Source organism: Triplophysa rosa, linkage group LG8, assembly GCF_024868665.1.
Source record: "Triplophysa rosa linkage group LG8, Trosa_1v2, whole genome shotgun sequence".
Lineage (NCBI taxonomy): Eukaryota > Metazoa > Chordata > Actinopteri > Cypriniformes > Nemacheilidae > Triplophysa > Triplophysa rosa.
Genome location: NC_079897.1, coordinates 5,810,041 through 5,833,166, shown reverse-complemented (window position 1 = coordinate 5,833,166; position 23,126 = coordinate 5,810,041). Strand labels below are relative to the sequence as shown.

General features: G+C 37.0%; 1 protein-coding gene across 1 annotated transcript in view; it reads right to left on the bottom strand.

Moving 5' to 3' along the window:
* Positions 1–466: 466 nt before the first annotated feature.
* Positions 467–23,126, bottom strand: part of cpne4a (copine IVa) — a 78,884-nt gene continuing 56,224 nt past the window's right edge. The window contains exons 9-16 of the mRNA XM_057340368.1: positions 16,507–16,593; positions 16,179–16,238; positions 13,735–13,868; positions 12,491–12,545; positions 11,583–11,634; positions 2,994–3,127; positions 2,682–2,918; positions 467–923 (exon numbers count right to left, since the gene is read on the bottom strand). Of these exons, the coding sequence (XP_057196351.1) occupies positions 792–923; positions 2,682–2,918; positions 2,994–3,127; positions 11,583–11,634; positions 12,491–12,545; positions 13,735–13,868; positions 16,179–16,238; positions 16,507–16,593 (891 nt within the window). The 3' untranslated portion in view covers positions 467–791. The remainder of the gene's footprint in view (positions 924–2,681; positions 2,919–2,993; positions 3,128–11,582; positions 11,635–12,490; positions 12,546–13,734; positions 13,869–16,178; positions 16,239–16,506; positions 16,594–23,126) is intronic.

The following is a 23,126-nucleotide window of genomic DNA, read 5'->3' as shown; positions in this document are numbered from 1 at the left end:
TACATTAAACATATCAGAAAATGGATAGCACATTAGCAAACAGTATAGTATATTGCACAAACACTATGTTTTTTTTTACTTTTTTCTGCTGTTATTTTTATTTGCTTCAATATTGACTGTCAAAAACCCCACAAAAATGCGTCATTCATAACACAAATTTTATTTTCAAACAATCTCGTACATCACTTAAAACTACCAAAAAATACTTCAAGTTCTAAAGTCTTGCATGTGGACAGTGTTAGAAGAGTAGCTTCACAATAAATAATACAACGGCTCCAGAGGAACCAATAGAAAAACAAGGCTTTATTAACATGCAAAATACAATCATGCACCTGGCCCTGCATTTGCAAAACAGAACATAAAATAAATATATATAGAGAGAGAAATAAAGCATTTCATGTCCACATATTTATATATATATATATATATATATATATATATATATATAACTAATTCAAGTTACTATTCTCTATGATCCAAAATGCTTTACAATGTAAGAACATTATGAAATTTTGCAAAATCTCAATAAACCTTTATATAAAAGAAACCAACAGATAATCCACATACATTACTAGTCCCAGTCATCATGCTCAAATCAGACATCTTGATGCTTTCTTGTCATACATAACTGTAAATCTGTACATGTGCACATGTACATAATAAGAAAGGTAGCATTGCAACACCTATGCAAGTCTCACAGGCTACACATGCAAACGCAACAAGTAGAACAGATTCGTTTGTTAAAATTCACAGAAACGTGCTATTTTCGGGAACGAGCGGCAGGCAACGCTTTAGTGACCAAACGTCCTGGAAGACTCGTACTCACTGGGGCACTTGGGTTTGATTCCCTTACTGTTGTAATAATCCACCACCTGGTTCGGGACCTCGGCTAAGACACTTTTTGCCAGGGCGGCAGGAGAAGCCTGTGACAAAAAGCCAAACAGAAAGAGCAGTGAATGATATTTTTGCAGAATTATCCATTTTACCATCTGGTCTTCTGCTAATGATCTGTAAAGACAATGTACTTGGTGAAAAATGCAGACACTGTGATCAAAAACGCTCTTTAAAAAAAATACAATTCTTTCATTATTTATTCACCCTCATGTCATTCCAAACATTCATGACTTTTTTTTCCAAACCACAAAAGATGACATTTTGAAGAATGTTAGTAACCAAACAATGCTGGACCCCATTGACTACCATTGTATGGACACAACCACCGACACATTTCTCAAAATATCTTCTTTTGTGTTTCACAGAAGAAAATCATGTTTCGAACCACATGAGGGTGAATAAATAATGACAGATTTTTATTTTGGGGTGAACTATCCCTTTAAGCAGCATCTCAAGACAGCAGAAATGAGGCAAACACCTCCAACCTCTTTTATCAATTAGATAGAGGAGAAAAGATGCTCAGATAAGCAGTGGAAGTGGCTGATGCTTGGTGTTGTTTGTCAGGGGTCATCAATCCTGTTTTTGTCTGGAAAGCCTCCCGTGAAAATTCCAATAACCTGCACTGTCACTTTGGCTTGTCACGTGAACTGACAAGCTGCTGCCCAATGTATACATTCATCATAGACTCAAGTCAAGTTTTCCCTGAAGCTACTATTAAAGTTAGTACAGTGCTTTGGATGTGCATATTTTTCAATAACATATTTTCCTTGCTGATTCCTAAAATTTCACCCTCCTCATATAAACTTTTGATTGTGTATGAAGAACGGACAAAGCCGCATGCTTTACCACAGTCTGCTTGACCCTGTAGAGAGTTAGCTTGTCTCTCTGCATTCTGTGGTTGGTTTCTCACCAGGGACCAGCAGTAGATGTGATAATTAATGGAGCAGTCAAGCTAAAGGTTATTAGATTGCTCCGAGCATGGCCGAGAAATGTGAAAGGGACAGCGAGAAAGAGGCAGAGAGTAATTAAGCAGAAGAGATTCTCCTCTGAGGTTCTTCAGACATGATAAAGATGCAGAATGGAGATCCCTGCATAATGATGCACTGATTAAATGGCCGAGATCTGCAGTTGACAAAGTTCAGCTGTATGTATATAATCATTTTAGCTTCCAATTTTAAAATAGACGGAGTTCAGACTTCAAATATGAAAAGCTCCCTCAAGCCATTAAACAGGAGCTACTTACAACTAAAGAAATGACGAGTATACCAATGCCTTTTTTGTGCTGAGGGCCACCCTCGAAATGTTACCACCCTGTACTCTACTGATAATTCAAAAAGAACTGAAATAAAAATGGCAAAAAAGCTAAATAATAAACAAAATTTTTTGAAGTGGCAATTTTTAAATTGCTTTATTAGTATAAACATAATTTTTATGTAGTATATTTATTAGTTTAAGTTAAGAAACTTTGATCAAGGCTGGTAAATGATAAAGGTATAATGGAAAATTAAGAAACATGGGGAAAAAAAATTGTGTTGATCAACAACAGCGTTGAGCTATACACTGCAAAATATATATATTGCTGCGTAATTTTTTTTTTTATTATTGTAAACTTGCAGTCTTTTTCTATAATTTGACATTATTTAATATATACTACATAATATATGTGTATATATATATATACAGTATATATAAATATGTGAAAATCAGTAAAACAGTAAATTAGTTGCAAATAATTTTTTACAGTGCATTTTATATTCTAGATGTGTTTAACATGAAATTAAACTCACATGTTTGAAGTTACGGAACGGTACAAACTGCACGATGTCCCGCAATACCGGTTCCCCCTTGGGCGAACGGAGGATCCCATCATCCCCGTCCAGCATCTCCATATCGGTAAAATCTGCGCTTCCCACACCCACGATGATGACGGACATCGGCAGGTGAGACGCGTGGACGATGGCCTCTCTTGTGTCTGCCATATCTGTGATCACTCCGTCCGTCAAGATGAGCAGGATGAAATATTGCTGCATCAAGACAAGAAACGAAAATTAAAAACAAGAGAAACTCGATGTGGAGAGAGAGAAGGACACATCGCTCACCATGGCCTCTTTGGTGTGCATTTCTTCAGAAGCAAAATTGGCCACTTTCTGGATTATGGGAGCTATGTTTGTGGGACCGTATAATTGAATCTTGGGAAGGCAATTCTGGTAGGCCTCAACCACACCCTGGATACCTGTAAAATGAACAAGATTTCATTACATTTATACAGTTGAAAGCAACAACATAAACGTTACTGCACATGCATGCTTTTGTGGCCCAAACTTAACTTCCGGTACACATCCGCAAAGAAGTCCCTATATATTATTTCTGATAACAAGCAAAATAAATAACAAATTACATTAGCTAGCAAGTTAAAAGTGTGTGTAGCCAGTAATATTTTGGGTAACCAGTAGAAGAAGTTACACGGCCCTAACTAAAATGTTATTACGGTCATTCTTAAATGCCAGAGCACTTCTGTACTTCTGTAATCGCCTCCCAGAACTGTCAAGACTGCGTCCCCAAACAGCAGGCATCCATCTGCTTGCTTGAGCCGCAAGTAATTGTTATATATGAAAATGATTATATTCATTGGCTTCTCTTACTTTTCTTACTGATATTTAGTGCTAGTTTATTACAAAGTTATGATTTTGTTCTCTTTGAGACGTTGGATGGAAACGGTGCTTATTCACAAATGTTTTATGCAATATTCCATTTTTGCGCATAAGCTTAATTCACAATTTTGGATGGAAACCCGGTATATAAAACCAAGTGTCTCCTCAAACACATTAAACAAATTCATCAAGTTAAAGCTGCAGTCATAACTTTCATCTCAATATTACAGTTTGAAAAATAAAATTGCAGGTTACTTTATGTACTTACTGTAAGTCAGTTCACATCAAACAACAAATAAATCCTTATTATAAGCTTACCGTTGCAAATTTGGTAAGATTTTACAAAAAAAGCATAAAACGTAGTACATGAAATAAAAAGCCAGAGTGGGCTTCCTTTTGGTTACAATTCTTATTTCTATTCATGTACTCATTTCCCTAGAAGTAACTATGTTGTTCTCCTTAACACATAGAAACGCTGCTTAAGGCTAAAGCTCAGCCATTTGTCTCAGCAGTAATGCTGTTCACTGACATCGTGGGCATGATCTCCTGAGGTCAGCCTGTATTTCTCACCATGTCTCCAACTGTTTCTTTAATTAACACCTGTGAGCTTGAACACGCATGACCGGCGGCTTAAAGGTGGAGGTGTGCTGCGCTGTGCAGCGCTGGAATTAAGATGAGAAGACTTTCATACTGGAGGTCAATGGAGGTAATCGTTTCAGTGGCTTCCCCACAAAGGGGAATCAAAGAGACGCTCCAGATGATTTTGATCCTTGAGAGACTCTGACACACACAAGTCGTCTCTTTAAAGGAGATGCCATGCTAAACGACAGCAAAAAGCTTGAAGTCAACAACTCCTGATGTCCTTTCATCAAAGCATCTTCCGTATTTTCATACACTGTCGTCACACTTGTCCGATTCACATGGCTTCTGTAAAAGAGTCTCACTCCAGCTCTGTGGTGTTTGCACAATAAATAAAACTCCTTCGCTCTCCATAAATAGATGGAAATCCTATGTGATATCATCTATGGATTTCTACCAAGCATTGTGATCCAGCAGCTATTGACGGGTGAACCACTACTCTACTAACAACTCACGATGATAATAATATTTAATAAATAATAATATCTATTGCAGTTATTCACACATTAAGGATGTGGTGTACACATAAATGTGGATTTAAATTTTAAATGATGTGATTTTAGTGTTTTTCATCTATGAATTGGCCATAGCCTTAAAAAATGTCATGTGGTGCGACTGTGATTTATCCTAAAATTAATTTCTTGACATGCTTAACATTTTTTTACAAATCTTTAGTATTTAGAGTGTTTAGACACAAAGTATTTGCATTTCTTTGTTCTTTGTGTTCTTTGTATTCATTTCATATTTTACCTTCTGCAAGGTGCAACGGTGTTTCATGCATTCTGAGTTATTTACAATGTTAAACATGCTGGCTGCTCATGCTTAACATGGTCAACTTGTCAAAAACCGAGTTGGACGTATGACATAGTATTTCTGTGCTTGATATACTCCCCCAGCACTCCAACTTGTTTCGGAAAGTTTTTTATAAATCTGGATCCCTGTTTCGTAACAGGGATCCTATTCCTTTTATTGGGCAATTCTCCCGGAAAAGCACGGCAAGGCAAAAGAAAGAGCACGCCCACACGCCAACCGATGAGCGAGGCTCGCTTACCATCAAGATTGGCTGCGCTGCGTCAAGATTGGCTTCGCTGTGGACTGCAGCTGCAGCTCGTTACTCTTGTGATAGTGAAGTTTAGGTGTGTCTGTTTGTTCAGGGCATTTCAGTGATGGATGTTATATAAATGGTGGATATAACGCAGGATTTGCAGATCGTTTGAAACTGATAGATGGAGCGGTCCCAGCGCTAAAAGATGCTGGACATGAACACCATGCAGTAAGTCAAACTAAGTCATATGTCTGTGTTTTGTTGGAAATCGGTGCGTATGTGCATAATGAAAAAAACAACACAAACTTATAATTAATTAACATTTATGCAGGGATAATGCGATGATGTAGGCCGTTGTGTGACCGTCAGAGGTGGGTAGTAACGCGCTACATTTACTTCGTTACATTTACTTGAGTAACATTTTGGAAAATATGTACTTTTTAAGTCAAATTAAAAGTGTGTACTTTTACTCTTACTTGAGTAAATTTCTAATAGAAAATCTGTACTTTTACTTCGTTACATAACTTATATTGCGTGACGTTCCTTCATTTTAAAATATGCTTTTTAAAACGCGTTGTTTATTTCAAGGTTGTCTCTTTTTACGGGCATTCCTGAGTGATCGATTCTTTTGAGTCGATTCTTTTGAAAGCATTAATTGAACAATGGGTAAAACCATTTGAATAGGCTAATGAATCAGTTCAAATGATTTGTTCAGTTCGCAGCACGATCTGAATCATCTGAAGCAGGATTACTCACTCCTCGTAGCGCGAAACTTAAGAACACGCAGAACACAAAGAGCGTTGGATGAAGTGGATATTAATCTATATCTATACAATCAAAACTATGGAATGATGCTGCGGACTATATTAAAAAGGAATTGCAAACTGCATTTGCAAATGCGTTTTCGTTCGTGTCAAACTTGTGACATAATTCAAACGCAATTGCAAACCGTTTGCATTTGCATTTACACGAACGTACGATGTCTGCCAAATTTCAAAAGGAAAAGCAAAGTCTATTTGCAAATGAATTACCTGTGTCTTACGAGTTACGACCCTGCCAAATTTAAATCGCAATAGCAATTCCCCATATGCCATTTCACTTCCTCTGGCGTCGCGTATTAAGCCTGCCAAAACTCAAATGAAATCGCAAATCCCTTTGCATTTGCGTTTCCTCTGACTTGTACAGAAACCTGTCAATCAATGGCGGGGGTGGGCTTATTCAACGGGGTGTGTTTGTATCGGGAAGTGACATCCTTCACCGTCGACTGGAACTTAAGTAGATACATACATGTGATACAGCTAAACACATGAGGAGTGAAGTTACAACTGCACTCACAATCGGCGTTGAAAACAGTGCAGTTTTCAGGTTTTTTGTTTGGAAATAACTCGCGCTGGAACTCTGGGCTCAGAGCGGCATCACTTAGCATGTGAAACTTCGGTGCAGGATGGATAATCATCACCTTCTGCAACATTCCTCTAAACATGTTTGTTTATGATATTCGTTTTCACAGTACTCCGAGGACATGACATTTCTTGACAACACTGTGACCGTATTTTGCATCATGATTAATACGTGTTGTAAACCATAACAAAACATGTTCACTTTGTATGAATAAACAGCATCCTGCATATCATTGTTGTTCATTATGCATACAGTATAACAAGTTAATAATAAATTACAAAAGTACGTGAATTCTACATCTCTTTATTTGTGTATCATAACATAGCGAGACAAAGACAAACTTGTGCTCCAGTGTTTTAGTGAGTTTGCTGGACACAGAAGTAGCTGTCATCTACAAATTACTGGATGGAGTTGTTGCTGTATTTAAAATTTAATTTCCGAACAGCCTTTTCAACAACATGTGCAGTAAATGAGCCCATCAGCTGATGCACCAACCTGAGAAATTCATGTAATTATGATGAATCCACACGGCTTCAATATGACTTTTATTGGTAGCTCATTGAGATCACCAGACCACTGTTTGTGTTCATCTGTTTATCGAGCCCGTTGAACTTCTTTAAATTATACTTGTTAAATACCGCAATTGTGATTCATTGTAAAGATTTTCTCTATATGAAACTTTGCATCTGATCCTCATTTGTTCCATTATTGTTATTTTGGCTTTTAGCTGTAGCTGAAACCCTTTTAGCCACAACCGGTGTCACCTTAGTGTTGGACTGACTGCCACCACTGCGACGGTGAATGACGTCACTTCCCGATACAAACACGCCCCATTGAATAAGCCCACCCCCGCCATTGATTGACAGGTTTCTGTACAAGTCAGAGGAAACGCAAATGCAAAGGGATTTGCGATTTCATTTGAGTTTTGGCAGGCTTAATACGCGACGCCAGAGGAAGTGAAATGGCATATGGGGAATTGCTATTGCGATTTAAATATGGCAGGGTCGTAACTCGTAAGACACAGGTAATTCATTTGCAAATAGACTTTGCTTTTCCTTTTGAAATTTGGCAGACATTGTACGTTCGCGTAAATGCAAATGAAAACGGTTTGCATTTGCGTTTGAATTATGTCATGTTTCCTTTTTAATATAGTCCGCAGAATAACTCCATACAAAACTGCAAATGTGTCATATTGTTTGCCAGCAATGATAAATGCCCGCCATATGCGCGCACCCACGCGACCTGTTCGTCAGACACAGCAACATGCGCGTTACCTGTCAGACACAGACGTGGGCTTGCAGAAATATACATTTGAAGAACAGAAGGAAGAAAACTTGTTGATGGGCGTGTGGTTCACTGTTTACTGTTTGTTTACAAGTAAGAGCGTTTCACAACAACACGTGACACAACACGAGAAAACATGAGCTTTGTTCAAAAATGTGTATTTCATTTAAGAGAGCACTGCAGATGTTCTAGATCATCTTAGGAAATGCTCTGAGTTTAGTTCATGCTTTAGTTTGACATGGTCTATTATTCTAAATAACTACATTGACATCAGGACTAGATGAAATTTACAGAAATGCTTGTCTCTTCTGTGTTAGTCTATTCTTTATTCTCTCTAGTATATTGCAAAGATATCTGCTTATGATAATTAAAAATGTTGATTAAAATGTAATATTAAAATATTGGCGTTAATATTAATTTTATGTAGTAGGCCTATATAATCAGATACAAAGTAACTAAGTAACTAGCTACTTGAGTAGTTTTTTCATTGCATACTTTTTTACTTTTACTCAAGTAATTTTTAAAATAGTGACTTTTACTTTTACTTGAGTAACAATTTCTCTAGTTACTTGTACTTTTACTTGAGTAAAGATTTTGGCTACTCTACCCACCTCTGGTGACCTTTATTTAGTTCCTCCCTCCGCACACCCCCAGGACGTCGTATTTTTCCGGAAATAATCGTACAGCTGTATCTATCTTTTATAAATGTGATCAAACCAAATACTCTTCGAAGATACGAAGTATGCAATACTACTGTATAGGTACTCAAGTTTAATATGAGATTGGCAGAAACTGCGTGTGTTATGGCAGCTAATATAAATGTTTTAAAAATACCATTCACTTAAGCATACTGTATCAGTGATTCATATTTCAGCCACAAAAATTTGACGTATTTTAATTTAATTTTAATACAGTTAGGGCTGTCAAACAATTAATCACATCAAAAGTTTGTGTTTACATAATGTATGTCTGTGTACTGTGCATACTCATTTTGTATTTATTAAAACATACACAAACACGTATACATATTTAGGAATGTATTTATTAATTTTTACCAATAATGTAAATTATATATAAATGTTTATTCATTTTTATATTTTTCTTAAATATATGCATGTATGCGATTAATCATTTGACAGCCCTAAATACAATTATTGGTATTATTGGTAGCACCACATGATAAGTGGTCGTTATATGTCATTGACCCAGTTACCAAATCCACCAGCAGATGCTGCCCAAGCAAAACAGCCAAATCTTGACCCTTTGATTTTAGCAAGATGTTTCCAACCCACTTTTCAAAGTTCTGGCTTTAAAAAGTTTGCTGCCAAAGGAGTGACTTTGGACGAGTGAGGAGACTGCAAATTGGCCTCTTTGGTGGAAAGCAGACATGCTCTCTACACGCCTTGCCAAGGCATGTCTACAAGAGGTTGTCAATAGTTCGAAAGTAAAAGTGGTTTATAAATGTAACCCACACTGTTCACACTAAGCAAGCATTTTGTGTTACAAGCGCATGGTCGGCTTCGCAACATAACCACATTATTGTCATACTGGATTTTTCAGGCAGTATCAAGGCGGTGTTAGGGGAGATGGGCTGGCGTGCATCCTGGTGAGGCTGCAAGCCATGAGCTATTCTTAGAAGAGGCTGGCTGATCAAAAGCCGAGTGGTCTGTGCCCATTCAGGGCGCCACCCTGGTGTGTCTGCACTGACAGAGGTGGTACAGAAATAGCGAGGGAAATCAAGTGACACCACTGCATCGAAGAGATGATCAATTTATCCTATTCACGGCTAAAGAGAGGGATGATCATGGGACAGCTGAGCACCAAACACAAACTGGTACCAAAGGCCAATAGTCACAAACTAAATACAAATCATGCATTTTCAATAATGTGTTGCAGCTTCTCGGTTGACTTTCAAGGCAACATCATCCCTAAGAGACATGTGTTACAAGACATTGAAATGCATAGGTGGTTCGGCGGAGGCTTTCTGTCGACAACAGAATTATCATTTATATTACTTTACTTTTCTATCTAATTCTGCATCGAAGGCACTCATTGTTCTCACATTTTCACTCTTTACTTTGATAGAAGGCGTCTTTTAGGAGAAGCAAGTTTCAAACTTTAAACATACTGAGGTGATGTAAGCTAACCCTGAGAGAACGGTTTAAATATCCATCTTCTACTTGCATGTTTGCTTGCACACTTTCACAGGAAGGATGGATAAATAAAAGAGAAGAGTATTAATTTCAATAAAATGTAAAGCCATTTCTTATACACCCGGCGCTGTAGATTTTGAAAAAATAAATTCCCTTAAAACGCTTTCAGTATTTTTTATTTATCCTATTTTAAATTCTGTCATTTTTATATACCTGAGAAATAAATCATTTTCACAATAAATATTGAAATTAAATGTCTAATAATTAATATTTCATTATGGATTTTAATATTTTCTACAGAAGTCCACTGTGGTTTAATGTTGTTTACAGTATGTCTGTTGTGGTGTTTTTATATGCTTTTAAGACAAACTATATGAAAAATTATCATTCAAAATAGGGCTGTGCAACGATTAATCATATCCAGAATAAAAGTTTGTGTTTGCATAATATATGTCTGTGCACTGTGCATACTTATTTTGTATTTAGAAACACATACATGTATAGGACATATTTTGGAAATATTTACATGTATATATTTATATATAATTTAAATTATATACAAACATTTATCCATTTTATATTTTTCTTAAATATATGCATGTGTGTATGTGTTTCTAAATACAGTAACGAATCACGTCAACACATTTAAATAAAAACCAATGACAAAAATAAACTGCTATATTAACAAAAAGTGATTTTTTTCTGTGGGACACTTGATTAAAAATCCAACAGTTAATTTCTCTAAAGAAATTAAGTTTAATGTTTATTTAATGAAAAAATAAGTATTTAATTAACAAATTATATTTTAATATACATTTAAAATTTATGGTACATTTTATTTGAAATATTTGAGTTGCTCAGATTTACTCCATTTTTTTTACTTACATTTACTCCATTAAAACAGTGTATTGCATTGATTTCACAGTTTTAACATTTACTCAATTTTTTGAGTGCAAATAGTTTCGCCGTAAAACTTTTTAGAGTGGGAAATACAGTAAAAAGTTCTTGCAGCAGAAGAAATACACATCAACATTTCAAACAAATTAAAGTTCTGGGTACAAACTTTTGACTTAATGCAACCAGACAGGTATGATACAATATTTCCCTATACCCTTAAACATCTGGTTCTGTGCTGACAGTCACCAAACCTATTTTCTCTGGGCCCAGAGGGACTAATTATTGAGGAAGAGGAGGGTGTGACAGTAACGTCACCTCGGCTTCCCCCATTCAAGAATTCCCCATAGACTGTGTACTTTATAGCAGCATTAAACTTTAATGTGTCCACCCTGTCAATACCGTACCTCTGTACTTCAGCTATTTGATCTCATTAGTATGAGGTAACAATATCGAAGGGCTCTTTGACTTTTCCATTGTTATGTTGAGGCTTTGAGTAAATCCAGACACACTGAGCAAGGATCACATGGGGAACATAATGCAGCTGCAGATCGGGAGGATTAGTGAAGATATTTGGTCCGGAATGGCTAATATTGGAATAAAAGCTCCATCATACATTACCTGCACATTCAGGGTTGTCCTCATTGAAGTTGACAGCAAAGTCATGTGAAACCTGAAAAGCAACAAAACAGTGAGAACTTCATACACAACATTCACACAATCCTCATTTGTGCTATCAACTACATATATAGCCGTGGAAAAGAAAAATAAAGAGACCATTTTAAAATGATTTTCTTTTTTTATCTACTATTAATATGTGTTTAGTTAAAATTATCATTTTTGTTTCATTCTATAAACTACCAACAATATTTCTCCCAAATTTCAAATAAAATATTGTTTCTTTTTACATTTATTTGCAGAAAATGAAAAATTTCAGGTCAAAATAACAGTGAAGATGCTCTGTATTTTTTTAGACCTCAAATACTGCAAAGAAAACAAGTTCATATTCACTTTTAAGCAATACAACAGTAATATTTGTGTCACATTTACGTCTGTTTCCCTATTTAGTTTTCCCCGTTTTTGCCATTGGACTTAATTTTACCATGATCCCTTACCTGTACCTCATTTGTTTTACTCGCACCTGTTAGTTGTTATCGTCATCACTTGTACACTATTTAGCCACTGCCTTTTTCATTTGTTCTTTGTCTTGTCTAAAGTGTTGTAACTGCCTTCTTCGAGTTCTATTTATTTGAAGCGCTTTCATTAAATATCACTGTGGATTACATTCGTCTATCGCCGCCGTTACAATTTGTCCATGTATTTAGGAAAAGTTCAAACATGTAACTTGTCATGTGTCTTTCACATTGTTGTCATTCCTGAGGTTTGAGTTTGTTGAAATTCAACAAACCCTGAACTGAAAAGGCCACAAAACATCTAGAAATGCTAATTAAATTAAAATTAGTAATGATCTCTTAATTTTTCCACGGCTTTGTTTAACAGAAGTTAATACAAAAGTCTGATTCTGTCACCTTAAAATCCGGAGGTATCCGAGCACCAAAGCCGAACGCGGGGAACATTTTATCACTGCATGGAAGAAAAGCAGACAAGAGATTAGACCCAGCAGGAATTGAGGCTCTGGGGAATAACTCACCAAATGTCCCATCATGCCCTTCTGTCTTAATGGCTTCAGATCGCTGCTCATTTGTAATGGACATGGATTTGCATAATTGTTATTGTTAGTGGCTGCCAAATCAGTGTGTGCAGTGATTTGGGCTTTCCTCCAGACTAAACGCCCTGATGGATGTGCATTTATTCATCTCGGGCTGGAGTGAAGCCGGAGCTCTCCGTGGTGCTGGTAATGAGCTTTCCAATGATCTTCCTGAGTAAATTACACTTACAGTAGCCAAAATGGTGAGATTTAGGATGCAAAAACTGGGTCAAGCATCGGAACAGTCACTTACAGTAAATAAAGTGCTTATAGTTCACCCAAAAATGAAAATTCTGTCATCATTTACCCACCCTCCTATCATTTCAAACCAGTTTGACTTTCTTTCTTCCGCAGAACACAAATGATATTTTGAAGAATGTTGTTAACCGGCACGCAACCACTTGGTTTTGTCTCCATACAATTGAAGTGAATGGGTGCCGCTGCTGTTCAGTTACCAACTTTCTTCAAAAAATCTTCTTTTGTGTTCTGCAGAGAAATGCAAGTCATACAGGTTTGAAATGACAGAGGGTGAGTAAATGATGAACTATCACTTTAAAGCCACAGACCAAAAAACAACAAGTAGTGTGATTGTGAACTAATACTGTAAAATGTGAGGGAAATGTTGCCATAATTGATTCCTGAACATAGTTTCATATGACAAAGAGAACATTGCAGATCTTTCATATAACAAAACAGTGTTCCAAAAATGCACACAGACCTCAACAGATCAACCACAAACTTTAATAATGGTGACAGAATCTCAATAAAATGAACTGTGAACATCACCACACAACAGATAACCAATAGTGATAACAACAACAGCAGCATAAATAAAGGCAAAATAACAAACCCTTAAATTAAAACGTTTGTTTAGACAACTGTAGAACAACATTTGTTAGACTACGGTTTCTCTAATAAACATTTTTATGCGGTTTTCATATACTACACTCTTCAAAAAAGAACTTCCTATCATGTGTGCATGTACGTAACTGCTGTGTGGGAAAAAACATGTCAAGAACCTTGAGCGCTAAAGCTGGGATTTGATTGGCCGTTCAGCCTGCTTACCTGTCATAGTCTTGGCAAATCTCCCCCACTGCGACTAAAGCCTTCAGATATTCGTTCGGCTGATAGGGGTGGATGTAGTGTAACGAACAACTGTTCTTCGGATCCCCATTAGATGCTGTGAAATCAATAGCTACCTGAAAAGACAAGCAGCATCAGAAAGCTTCGACGCTAATTACTGAAAAAGTATGTGAGCAGCATGTGGGGATTCACCACAGAGCGCCGTGTCCTAACAAAAACTGTACAACAGAAAGTAAACAGATTCTAGCTGTAAAAATGCATTAGTGTTCGCAGGAATGGGACTTATAGAAAAAACAGGGTATATCATTTAATTAAAACTAGGGCTGTCAACGTTAACGCGTTAACGCATGCGATTATTTTTTTCAAATTAACGCGTGAGAAAATATTTATCGCAATTAACGCAGCATCCGTTTGTTTTGACATCCTTTGTCTAGCGTTACATTATGTAATCACGCTCTTATTCGTGTACAGGCTTTTAAACCACTTAAGCGCGATTTGAAACAGTTGTTTTGACGCGTTCAATTAAGATAGACAGCTTCTAAACTGTGGGACGCGGCAAAACGCAACGAGAGGTCCAGTCTGGTGTGTGTAACGGCTGCGTCGGTGAATCTCTGTCAGACAGCGCATCCGTGTTAAGTTCTCTTTCGTGCTTGAATGGATAAAACCACACAAGATTATGTCAGAAAGCCCGTTTTGTCTAGCATTTTCTTAAGCACAGACTTCAAAGTGTAAAATAAAATCTTAAATGAATGCAAAGAGTTGTGAAAATGGGAGTGCGGTGACGGTCAGATCTGCGTACTGAGACAGCTCTTAAAGGGGCCGCGTTCTTAAACGTGCTGCTGTGACTCCTGTCACTAATGTTAATCAAAGAACAAAATAAAAGAAGAAATCAATGTGATTTTATAGCTTTAATGAGAATTCTTCTGCATTTAATTTATAATTTAGCATTAAAGACTGTAAAGTGTCCTTCAATTTCCTACATGAGCTCTCAATTATACTGTTGAATGGCTATAATTAATGTTAAAATAATCAATTTAATAGAGACATCAGTTACAATACTAATATCAAAATGTTAGCTTTCATAAAATGATGCTGTTAAAGAAATATGTTGTTTCTACATCAATTTGAAGATTAAATGTGAAATTATTAAAATGTAAAAGTATATTTTAAAATATAATTGTTGTGTGCGATTAATCGTGATTAATCACAGAAAAAATGTGTGATTAAGCCGATTAATTTTTTTAATCGATTGACAGCACTAATTAAAACACACAAGCATATTCACTGGAGTATAAATTAAATATAATGATGCATTCACTAAACTATGCTCCAGTTTAAATCACTGCTAGAATTTATACTTGGCTGCAATATGTGTGGCACTAGCATCACGATGACAGAACAAATGTTCATTTTCAATCACGTTTCCAAATGTTTTTGGCATCAAACTGATATACTTACTAGAGAAATATAGAGATGTATCACGAGAACTGGATATTACTGTACACAAGTTCATAAAACGTGTGGCAATTTACATAATAAAGTATTATAATTAGAGATGCACAGATACAAATTTTTCTCAAGATTATATTAATATTGCCTAACATCCTGAATGTTATTAAATGATATAATTATTATTAATATTGAACATCAAACTGCTGACATTTTCTATATACAGAACACAAATTCATTGCATTTTCCTGTCCTCTTTTGACTGACAGAATATATTGGCCCTGATTATCGGCTGTTTTTAACAAAATCCTTTTATTGACTGATACCGATTATTGGCCAATTTATCGGTGCACCTCTAATAATAATTATTCTTAGAATAACAAAGTGTGTTCGCAAAGTGTTCAAACATACACACATGGAATTTGAGCTCTGAGTACAACAGTATACAGTATATACAGTATATACAAAACACAATAAATAAAGAAATAGAATAGAAATAGAATTAAAAATGAATTCAAGTAATAATAAAGAATTTAAGTAATTCGGGAAACTGAATAAAAGACTGTGCAGTTTTCACGAAAATATATAAACAATGAAATCCTACAGTGCACATCATGTGAAAATAACTGCAGTGCTGCAGGTGAGACAATTATTATTATTATGCCAAAACAGAACATTTGAAATGACACTTTATTTTTCCTGTTCCCATTAGTGCTGACATGGTAATGAGTAATAAATTAGAAGTGCTCTGACTAACAATAATAATAATAATTCATTAAACAAAACTGTCAGCGTGCTAATATCATGGAAACCAAATGTGAATGAGTGGTTTGATTCATTGGTATAAACACAAGGGATATGCAAAACATATTAACAAAATTGACTATTCTGTGGATTGGCTGCACGACTAGTCGACAAAATCAACTAAACACCTTTTTGTATGGACTTTCTGTCTGTATGGAGTACTATGGACTTACTGTAAACTGTATTTGGCAACCGCCCATGATGTAGTCCAGAAAGGAATGCATCTTGATTATCTGTGGATGTAAAAGGGCACATTATCAGAAAGCCATTGGAGCATAAACTCATGCTGTTATCTTTTCCCATCACCTCTAATTCATGTCAGCTGCGGTCAAATTCACTGGCCATTTTCTAGAATCTCACATTTTAGCCGAGTGAAAAGACATCGAGCTGTGTAAAGTTCCCACCTTCATCCGCTGTCACCATCAACACCTCTGCTGACAATGTGACACAGACACTTTCTGAAATATACGACAACGTACAGTAACATAATGCAAATATTACCTTGCACTGATTCAAAATGACAATCCCAGAATTCTTGTAGTTCTTCTTCTTGACTTTATATTTCGGATTTAAGCATTCCCACTGGACCTGTCATTGTTTAAGAAAACATAACCATTAGCTTTCCATCACTGGGAAATAGAGACACTCCAAACAATGCAATAGCTTCATTAGAATGTCTGGGTGATGATGCGTGATGGCTTCCCATTGGAGCACAGAGGGCCAAGACAAGTGTTCGAGCAGACAATAGATTCACAAATTTCAGACATAATAATGAGAAATGATGTTGAGCCTGGAAGGGATATTCTAAAACAATTAGCAGTCTGGTACTGTTGCCTGCGGAGCTGAGATACCGGCTCGGAGCATTTGGGACTTCACAAGCAGGAGATGTCATCCAACTGCGGCTTTTAAGCAGAAATACAATTCACAGACGGCTAAAAAGACAATGGTTTATTGTTTTCAAAAACAGAAGAGATACTTTCTAATAGAGTTTTTAGAGGTAATAAAATAGTCAATTACTGCTGCTATTTTTTAGGATAGGAAGTACATTACAGTCATTTTAATGGAGTGGAAGCACGTTGAAAACTCTTTAGTAAGGATGCAATTAAAGCGACTATCATTCAAAATGACTGCGGTTGTGCAGGAAATCATTTAACCCTTTACACAGAACAACATGCTTATCATTGTAAAAAAGAAAAAAATATTTATTGGTCTATTTTTATCCCTAAAAAAAATCACAGTTATTTAGTTTGTATACACTTCATTAAAGGAATAGTTCACCTTTAAAATGGAAATTCTGTCATCATATACATCTGTATGATTTTCTTCTGCAGAACACAAAAGAAGAATTTTAAAAAATGTTGTGAACTAGGGCTGCAACAACTAATCGATAAAATCGATAATGAAATTCGTTGTCAACGAATTTCATTATCGATTAGTTGGTCTGTGACGTCACTTGCGAGCTGCGCAGTTATAAATCAAGCGCATCTTCTTCCCTTATAAAATGACCGTTTTAGATGCGTCTCTTCGTGCAGCGCGAGATGCGCAGTTTTAAAGTCACATGTGTCTCTCCGTGCAGCGCGAGGTACGCAGTTTAAAGCCAGACGTGTCTCTCCGTGGATGCGTCTCTCCATGCGGCACATGTTGCACAGTTTTAAAGTCAGACGTGTCTCTCGATGCATGTGTCTCTCCGTGCAGCGCGAGGTGTGCAGTTTTAAAGTCCGACGTGTTCTGCATGCATCTCTTCAAGCTGCGCAGTTTTAAAGTTTAAAGGGGAGAGGTGTTTTAAACGACAAAATTAAAGATTATATTAGTAAAACCCAATTTGTGGCGTTTGCACTTTGCAAAGTACATACTAGGCTAAATACCCTGATTTGGTGATTTATTTAGTTCAGAGGTGGGTAACGAAGTAAATTTACTTGAGTACTGTACTTAAGTACACTTTTTGAGTATTTGTACTTAAGTATTACTTTTTCTGTTTACTTTTTACTGTACTTCACTACATTTGAATGAAAAATATCTCACTTTTCATGGCACAAAAAATGATTTCCTTGGCCGACCGTCCCCTCGCTCCCACGTTTGGGAGAGACTTTTGTCAGTTGCTTCTAATATGACACACCTGAATCAACTCACCAGGTGTGTTAATTATGGAGACATTCACAACATTTTGGGAGAAGGCTAATGAGTTCAGTTGTGTATACTTTTCCCATATCTGATTTACTTATTATAAGCAAAAGATGTAATTACATTTTTATCCGATTAATCGAAAAAAATAATCGTCAAACTAATCGATTATCAAAATAATCGTTAGTTGCAGCCCTATTGTGAACAGAAAACCATTGGTCCCCATTGACTTGCATTGGTTTTGTGTCCATACAATAGAAGTCAATGGGGACCAACGGTATTTGGTTACCAACATTTTTCAAAAGATCTTCTTTTGTGTTTTGCAGAAAAAAGAAAATCACACAGGTTTAAGATGACAACAGGGTGAGTAAATGATGACAGGATTTTCATTTTGAAGGTGAATTATTCTTTTAAACACAGTAGTCCTGAAAAGCAACAAAGTACAAATTTAAGACTTAAAGGGATAGTTTACCCAAAAATATGAATTGTGTTATCCAGGCACGTGCAGAGGGGGGTGCTTTGGGGGCTTGAGCCCAGGCCCTTTTTCTTCCTCGAGAGAAAGTGCCCTTTTTCTGAGATTTTTTTATTAATGGATATATGTATGTGCGTATGTGTTTCTATTTGCGCACGGCTTTCCCTGGCAAACCATTAGAAAATGTCTGGTCAGGTTGGGAAATGTTGAGAGTTCCGATGCCTTTCTCCCATCCGCGTCTCCACGCAGGCGCGCAGCCGCACATAGCGCGCACGCGCAGCACAGCTGTGCGTGTAGCACGTTTGGCACATCAGGCAGAGAGCCGCAGAAATGAAGACCTCCCTCCTTTCCAGTAGCGTTTGTCTTGGTGTGGAGGTGAGTGGTGATGAACAGACTAGCTACATGTGCTTTCAAACTCACACCTAATTATCCAAAAGACAAACTGCTAATATTGTTTTGCTAACATCCATCACTTATGAGCTAATGAGTTAACTAATAGCTAAAGTTTCGCTAAGGCTGAGGCAGTATATCATTGGCATAACGTTACATGCTAACTTGATGGAGAAACGACAGCTGAATACAGTCAAATTAATAACGTCATCAGAATTGCCTCATTGATATGTAAACCAGGCATTAAGTAATTAAAATGTGCTAACTTGCATACATTTGTCAGGCAATTCAGATGAACAGGATAAACAAAATAACTAAAGCATACCACCCATAGGCTGCAGCACCCCCTGGCGTCGAGCGAAAGAAAAACTGAAACAGTGTGAAAGATAAATAAATAAAGGCAGAGACTATTTGCACCAGGTCCGCCCACCAATACAGTATGTGATTGGAATAGAGATTATGTAAGAACGACTTCATTTGGAGCAATGACTCCAGTGGCGTAAGGTGTAAAGTCTGTAGTGTGACACAGGAGGCCGGGGTTCTAATCAAACTCTCGCATTTGTTTTCAATAACATTTTTATTCATAAAGTTTAGGGCAAAATAACATTATCTGCCACTATTTATAAGTATCAATAGCATCTAACTACTATTTCTACTTAATGCAAAGAAAATACAGCTATTTTCGGTTAGAGTAAAAAGCATTGCTGCCTTGGGCGGGCTATTTGTAACATTACTCTTTTTTAATTTTTTTTTCTTTAATTTAAATGTTTTATCAAAAATAAATATAATACATTTTATTAATGTGTCTATTCACTAATATCCATTGAAAACATTAATAACGTCACTGTTTTTGCTTTAATAACGTTACTGTTACAATGACAACGCCAGTGTCTTATGACGTCACGGCGTTAGTGAAGGTCAAGTGTCATGAGCGGTCTTGTCCAAATGGCGCAAAAACGAATTTCAGACTTTTTTACCTCATGCAGGACTTCAGCAGCGTCAACCCAGAAAGAAATGCCACTTTCGGAGTTTTGCATGCAGGCCAGCAGAAATGTAAGACAGTTATTTCTTGACTTGAGATTGTGGCTAAATCTACAGGCAGAATATGTAACGTTACAGGTTGATTTCTGTGCTGTCGCTGTGCAGCACTCAGTTGTGTTTAATCGCGTGACCGGTTTGCCCATGGTTTTTGTTTGGGTGGTTAAGCTGCTGCCGCGCAGCAAGTTTTCGTACAACAGATTTTGCTTTGGCTATAGGCATACATATAACAAGCGTTTATATGTTTGTTTTTATGCTGTATCCTATCACACTGGGATCTTCTTTATTCTTGGCAGCAACTAATTTTTGCCTCCGTTATTTATTAACATTAAACTTAAGCGGCTCGTCCATGGCACAGTCATAACACAGTCATAAAAAAAAATCACAGCACCCCCTGCTCAAAATACGTTCCCGCGGCTATGATACCACCAGTTATTAGTTAATATGACTTACATAAAGAGTCTTTTCCCTTGAAATGTTATGTTTACATATGCAGAAATATATGCCGCTTGTTTTGGATAATTTAGAAGAAATCTACAGAAGGAAACAGAAGAGGGTATAGAAGGCTTAAAACAAACAACTTTGTGTATTTTGGAAATGTCCTTTCCATTAGAGCAAAAGAAGCAAAAAAAAAGCAAAATAGACCAACATCTCAAAATGTCCTGCCTTAAACAATAACTTGATAAGTTTGATGTCAGACTCCTCATCTAATAACTATCCATTTTATATGTTGTGTATGCTGATAGATCTAAACTGCCCTCCCTCAAAAGTGAAACAAAGTTCTTGTCACCATTAGTGTGTGTGCGTGCGCGTGGTACAGTAAGTGTAATTATAGGTAATAATATTAATAATAATAATAATAATTACAGTAGTTAAGCAGCTGTATTTTTGTATTTTGTCAATCATTTTTTGCAGTGTGTTTTAATTATTCTTGCAGGTTTTTTCCTGTAAAATAACAAATTAGCACCAACTGCTTTTTCAGTTTAATGTGAAGGTCATTGTTTTAATTATTTTGGTGTTATTGGGACACCAACAGTTTATTGGCGTGTGCAAAATAAACAAATTATTAGTGAAAATATGTCATTTTCCTTTGTGCAGTCATTTATCCTAAATATATACTTGAAACTTTAGCATAGAAAACATACACAATGTGGCTTAATTTCATGTTGTTGTCTGTTCTTGTGATAAAATTTGTGAATTCTACAGAAGACCATTATTGGAAAGGGATGTGAGGGATTTCAAAAAATAGTTATTTTAATATACTTAACATTTTGTTCGGAAAAAATTAAAACAAATATGAGAAGTGCCCTTTTTTCCACTTGAGCCCATGCCCCTCAAAATGTCTGTGCACGTCCCTGGTGTTATCATTTATTCACCCTCATGTCATTCAAAACATGTGTATGACTTTCTTTTGTTGAAGTAAAAATATGAGATTTGTGTGATACGAGAAATGTCTCTGGTTTTGTGTACTGTATATACAATTGAAGGCAATGGGGTCCAATGTTGTTAGGTTACGTTCTCCAAATTATTTTTCTTTGAGGTTTGAAATGACATGGTGGTGAGTAAATGATGAAAAAAAATATTTCTGGGTAAACTATCCCTTTAATAGCCACTTAGATATGCAACATGTATAAAGACAGAAAGAGAGAGAGAGCAAAAGAGAGAGAACTCTTCTTTACACCGGAAAAATATCTTTGTAGATAATGAAAAATGAGCAGTCAGTCCACTGAGACTGCGCTGCTCTCAGTCATTGAAGCCCTGACACTGGCAAGAGCCGCATCTAACTCATCTGTACTTATCCTACTGGATCTGTCTGCTGCCTTTGACACTGTTAACCACCACATACTCCTGTCGACCCTCAAGGCTATGGGTGCCTCTGGAGTGGTGATACAATGGTTCAGATCTTACCTCTCAGGTAGGTCATTTAGAGTATCCTGGAGAGGAGAGGTCTCTGAGTCCCAACATCTCGACACAGGGGTGCCTCAGGGCTCAGTGCTTGGTCCGTTGCTATTTTCTATATGCATGACATCCCTAGGCTCTGTCATTCGGAAACATGGCTTTTCCTATCACTGCTATGCGGATGATACACAACTCCACCTGTCATTTCAGCCTGACTATCCGACTGTTTCTGCATGCATTTCAGCATGCCTAGCCGACATCTCGCTCTGGATGAACGACCATCACCTGCAGATGAACCTTGCTAAAACAGAACTGCTTGTAATCCCGGCCGACACAAAGAGTCATCACAACTTCTCCATTCAATAGGGCTCATCAACCATTACATCTTCCAGAACGGTCAGAAACCTGGGAGTGGTGATCGATGATCTTGATTGATGAACTTCACTGATCATGTTGCCAGCACCACCCGGTCCTGTAGATTCATCCTCTACAATATTAGGAAAATTAGACCTTTCCTATCTGAGCATGCTATGCAAGTCCTAGTCCAGGCTCTTGTTCTGTCCAGACTGGACTACTGCAATGCGCTACTGGCTGGACTTCCAGCTTGCACAACCAAACCTCTACAGATGATCCAGAATGCGGCGGCAAGAGTGGTCTTCAATGAACAGAAGAGAGCGCACGTCACTCCTCTCTTCACCAAGTTACATTAGCTCCCTATAGTCGCTCGAATCAAATTCAAGACTCTGCTCCTGGCCTACAAGACCACCACTGATTTGGCACTCCCTTACCTTCCCTCGCTAATCCAGACTTATATACCCGCCAGATCCCTACGCTCTGCAAATGAACGACGTCTTGTGGTACCATCCCAAAAAGGGAAAAAATCTCTCTCATGTACCTTCTCGGGATCATTTCCACATTTATGGAATGATCTGCCAGCTGCTACAAGATCAGCAGATTCTGTAGCCATCTTTAAGAACTGCCTGAAAACACATCTCTTCCGTCAACACCTGACTGATCAGTTCTGACTTCTATCTCTTTTCTACTCTTTAAAAAAAAAAAAACCTTAGCTCTGTACACTGTGGTAGGCTATATGAGACCAATTTTCTTTTATTGCAGTTATGCTTTTTGTTGTCCTTATGTTGTTCCAATTGCTTCCATTGTTTCCCTCATCTGTGGATAAAGCTTTGGATAAAAGCGTCTG